Raw genomic sequence first — 5129 nt, 5'->3', positions numbered from 1 at the left:
TCACACACACACACACTCACACACACACACACCCACACACATACACACACTCACACACATACACACACTCACACACACACACACACACACACACACATATATATATATATATATATTTGTGTGTATTTTTATAATAATATATATTTAAATGGATTGATGTTTTATTTATCTATTTCATAGTTACATTGTACAATTTTATGTATTCTTGCATAAATGTATATATATATATATATATATATATATAGATGTATGTATGTATGTATGTGTCTGTGTTATTTGTGTATGTATGTATGTATGTATGTATGTATATATGAATGTGTGTGTATATATGTATGTAAGTATGTGTGTATGTATGTATGTCAGTAAGTAAGTAGGTATATATTTATATATATATATGTTTGTATATATATATATATATTCAGTTACATATATGTGTATATATATATTTATATATGTACATACGTAAGTATGTACGTATTCTTTGATATATACATGTATTTTCATACAGTATTGCTGATCGCACCGGTAAATGCGGCATAAGCATTATCGTTGGTGTTCTTATTCTATGCTACTTGACATTTTAATCGTATATTTATATCGATTTTTTTCTTCCCATATCCCGGCAGGTCCTGATATATGTATTCGATGTGGAGAGTCGTGAATTGGAAAAGGATATGCACTACTATCAGTCGTGCCTCGAAGCCATATTGCAAAATTCGCGTGACGCGAAGATATTCTGTCTCATACATAAAATGGATTTGGTGCAGGAAGGCCAAAGAGATGCAATTTTCGGGTATGTAGAATGTGTGTCGAATGTCTTTAGGTTGTTTTTTATTTTGTATCGGATGAAAATATTTGTTTGCGCCTCATGTATATCACATCGATTGTGGGCTGGAGCGATGGTAGTACTAGTGACAGTAAGGTGCCAAGTACTATGCATTATTCTTGGATCCAACCTTGTTGGCGAGTTACTAGCACACTTTTCGCGCTTCGCTTTTGAAACGGTATACAGTGCTAAACACCGTGCATCGTAATTTAAGAGGAAAGTATAGATCCAAATGCTTATAAAAGAAAGCGTCGGGGGACGATACTCTCCAGTGACAGCCTGCGTGATGCTCCTACAGCTAACGCATCTATTTCCGTCTCATTGCAGTGACCGAGAGCTGGAACTGAAGAGACGGTCTCTGCCCCTGGACATCACCTGTTTCCGTACGTCTATCTGGGACGAAACTCTATACAAGGTGAGCAAGAAGGGTAAATGTACCAAAGCGGAGTGGTTTTTGATAACAGAAGCATCCTACTTCATCGGGACGCATTGAGATCATGACCAATTGGTACATTCCATGCGACTTTTAAATAACGAATGAAAAAGCAATGATAGTATTTTTGGATTGAAATGAATATTTTGTTCCGAATAGTGGAAACTTAATTAATCCCTTTCCCATTCATCTGTAATTCATGCAGGCCTGGTCCTCGATTGTATACTCGCTGATTCCAAATGTTCGACTCTTGGAATTACACCTCAGCAAATTCGCCGATATTTTAGAAGCCGACGAGGTATGGCCTCTATTTTCGAATCTCTCAAACCGTTTACTTCGAATCGCCATGTCATTGAGATCAACTAGATTTGCCTTCAATTAGACGAACATTACAAGCAGTTGCAGGTCTACGGCTATCAACGCACAACCTTAGAACCCTGCACGTCACGCAGCGTGTCAGAAGAATGGGCGCCTCTGCGGTGTATGTGGTCCTGTCGCTGTGTTAAACACCTCTTGACGACCGTTTTCTATTTATAGGTCGTGCTCTTTGAGAGGGCCACTTTCCTGGTGATCTCGCACTCGACGAGAACGAACTACATGGACTTGCATCGGTTTGAGAAAATATCGAACATCATCAAGCAGTTCAAGCTCAGCTGCACGTGAGTACTGCTTCTCGTGCACGCGTCGTTCCTTGTTTTTGACCTTAGTTTATATCTGCGGGGACATTGACACGGCTGGCCTTAGGTTTAACCTTAGTTTATCTCTACATTGACAGGGTTGGCCTTGGGTTTAACCTTAGTTTATATCTACATTGACACGGTTGAAGTCCTTAGTTTTTACACTAGTTTATAACTGCGGGGACATTGACACGGTTGGCCTTAGGCTTTATCCTAGTTTATATCTGCGTGGACATTGACACGGTTGGCCTTAGGTTTAACCTTTTATATCTACATTGACACGGTTGGCTTTAGGTTTTACCCTAGTTTATGTCTGCGGGGGTATTGATAAGGCCCATGTGTGTACGCACCTACTTAACCACTGCTGTATCCCTACGCACAGGAAATCGCACTCGCAGTTCCAGAGCGTCGAAGTCAGAAACAGCTCGTTTGCCGCTTTCATCGATGTCTTCACCAGCAACACTTACGTTATGGTGATCATGTCCGACCCCACCATCCGTAAGTATCGTTGCGTCGTTCGCTATGCATGCGCTAAACACTGTGTGCATGTCCCTGCACCGTGTGCGTGCGCCTTCGTATGACTGTGTCGGTACGTACACTCTCGCAACAAGTTATCTACATGAACATTGCGATATGCTTGTTTACCGGCGATGTGTTTATCGCTGATTATACTCGTGACAATGTTCCAAGGTGTTGTCATGGTTCAGTTGCTTGCGTACCTTGCTCTCCCTGTCTGCCCAATTTCCATTACTAGTCCCGTCTTGTATCCCTATGCTCAAGGCAGATCACTGTTTTGTACTGCGCGTTGCCTGCGCGGGGTACTTCATATAGTCACACGCTATGCCTTCGTAGTTCGTCTATGTGCGTGTCACATGTGTGCTGCGGTTGCCCATGATCGTCGTATGCGATATGCTTCTACTATGGCCCGGTGTCTAGGGGTCGCTGACTATACTGCTGTAGCTATTAACAGGCTGTGTTGTGGTTCGTGTCGCTTGGTTGTACGCTCAGTTCATACACTAAACCAGTCGGTGCATCTACTATGTACAGTAATAGTGCTCTCATCTGCGTGTTCTAATCTGATATACTTCTCCGTCCACAGCCTCTGCCGCGACTTTAGTAAACATACACAACGCCCGAAAACACTTCGAACAACTTGATGCCGGTCGAGTTGCTAACGGAAGGTAGTTAGGGAGATACTATTTCTATTGCTTAGAACGAAGCCAAGTGACTGTTAGACGAGCAAGCCGGGAGTGGCGCTTAGCAAAGGGCGTCAAGCTTACTTCTCTCCGATAATTAGGAAATAAAGTGTGCATGTAGTATAGTATTCATTTTGACTTACAGTGACGTACGGAGATATTCGCGGGGGAATACTGGTTTGTACAAGACATAGCAAGCACGTCGTGTACAATATTAAAATATAGAGCAATAAAAATGATGTTATTCTTCAGATACATAACATCCTGTCGCCTAGGTTAGGCTATCACCAACATCTGACCGCTGCAGTCAAGACTATGGGCCGCATGGGGTGCTCGCCTCGCAAAAAAAATTTATGATACTCCACCCTACACATATGATTTCTTCCCTTGAGGATTGTTACTTAGATACTATAGAGCCTCTCCCTCTCACCGTCTCTTCCAATATCACACGGGCTTCTAATAGTCGGCAGCTATGCTACTGCTGACTTGAAAAAACGTTCAATCTCAGGGGAACACGGCAAACTGCAGGGGCGCCACCCCTCATCGTGGCCTTCAAGCGACAAAGCGTTTTAAACTCAATTGTCCGAAACCTGCCCTTTTTTCAAAAGCCGAGGTGCATTTTTGAACAAAAAATGTCCTGTATTTATTTACGACACTTTGACTTTGACACCCCTTTTCGAGTTGTTGATATATTTATATGTATAATAAAAGGGGGTTTTAAGTGTAGTAGGGGTTGACAGTATCACTACACAGCACACTCGACCATGTCTACAGCCAAGGATAAGTTTGCGCTCGCACAGATACTGGCGAGGCGAAAGCAGAGCGCCAGTACGACTCGTCGCTCAGTGCAGAAGCCGTCTGTGCTATTAGACTTGGGGCAAGTTTGGTGCAAAGTGGGATACATGGGCGAACCTTTGCCAAGGCACACAGTCCGGTCCCCGTATGTCGGCTTGAGTTATAAACTCCGATTCGGGCAGCTGACAGACACGGAGACGAAGACATTGAAGCAGACGCTCAAGACGTTCTTACGCACAGTCTGCTACGAGCTTCTACTAGTGGTTCCTAATGAGAGTACCGTAGTTGTGTGCGAGAATAACCTCCGCAGATATATAGACTCGGAACTGTTGCTGGATTTATTGCTGGTTGATTTTGGGTTTAAGACGGCTACCACCTTGCCCGTGTTGGGTTGTTGTATGCTGTCCCATGGACTCACCACTGGGCTTGTGATTGACTGTGGATATAGCTCGATCAGAGTGTTACCGTTTATATCTAGCTGCCCATACACCGGTGCGTGGCAGGAAGTGCTTGTGGGCACACAGGCGATAGGTAAGGGGGTCGAGGTACACGCTGGTACAAGTTATGGGAATGTTATTTTGTATATTCAGTAGCACACGCGAAGGGCTGGTAGATGGAAAGCTGCACGCACGCACATACAGATACGCCCATCTAGATGTGTGTGCATGCCCGCTGTGTTCACGCTATAGTCGCATGCTATTGACTGTGTGTATTTCCAAGGCATGGTGTCGGCTCGTATGCATCTGCTGTATGTATATATAAATATTTACATTACTATGAATATACCTGTAATATAAATGCTAGGTTTAACTCAATAGACGTTGCTAGGTTTGAATTACACATTTTGCACTTGTACACGTATGCGTGATTAAACACTTGTGCTTTGTTCGAAAATTCTATCTATACCTGCATATAATAAATATTTGAGGATCAAAGCCCAAAAAGACACAGACACAAAACACACAAACTCACATACATACATACATACACGCACACAGACACGCATACACATACATATACATACACAGATATATATATATATATACATATATATATATATATATATTTATACATAAGTTGAAAATAAATATTTATCTATAGGGTATACACACATGCACACACACACACTCACACACGCACACACACTCACACACGCATGCACACACACACATACACACACACGCACACACACACACACACAC

At 42.6% G+C, this 5129-nt stretch overlaps 2 protein-coding genes across 2 annotated transcripts in view; both read left to right on the top strand.

Annotated features, from left to right (window-relative positions):
• SARC_01517 (Ras-like GTP-binding protein A) overlaps positions 1 to 3422 on the top strand; it is a 4715-nt gene extending 1293 nt beyond the window's left edge. The window contains exons 2-7 of the mRNA XM_014304750.1: positions 627 to 793; positions 1154 to 1241; positions 1465 to 1557; positions 1797 to 1918; positions 2319 to 2434; positions 3036 to 3422. Coding sequence (XP_014160225.1) covers positions 627 to 793; positions 1154 to 1241; positions 1465 to 1557; positions 1797 to 1918; positions 2319 to 2434; positions 3036 to 3121 — 672 coding nt within the window. The 3' untranslated portion in view covers positions 3122 to 3422. The remainder of the gene's footprint in view (positions 1 to 626; positions 794 to 1153; positions 1242 to 1464; positions 1558 to 1796; positions 1919 to 2318; positions 2435 to 3035) is intronic.
• A 474-nt stretch (positions 3423 to 3896) lies between these two features.
• SARC_01516 (hypothetical protein) overlaps positions 3897 to 5129 on the top strand; it is a gene marked incomplete at its 5' end in the record, with an annotated part of 4456 nt that continues 3223 nt past the window's right edge. Inside the window, one exon of the mRNA XM_014304749.1 lies at positions 3897 to 4458. Within this exon, the coding sequence (XP_014160224.1) occupies positions 3897 to 4458 (562 nt within the window). The remainder of the gene's footprint in view (positions 4459 to 5129) is intronic.

The sequence above is a fragment of the Sphaeroforma arctica genome (assembly GCF_001186125.1).
Source record: "Sphaeroforma arctica JP610 unplaced genomic scaffold supercont1.61, whole genome shotgun sequence".
Lineage (NCBI taxonomy): Eukaryota > Ichthyosporea > Ichthyophonida > Sphaeroforma > Sphaeroforma arctica.
This window is presented reverse-complemented; position numbering and strand designations above follow the sequence as displayed.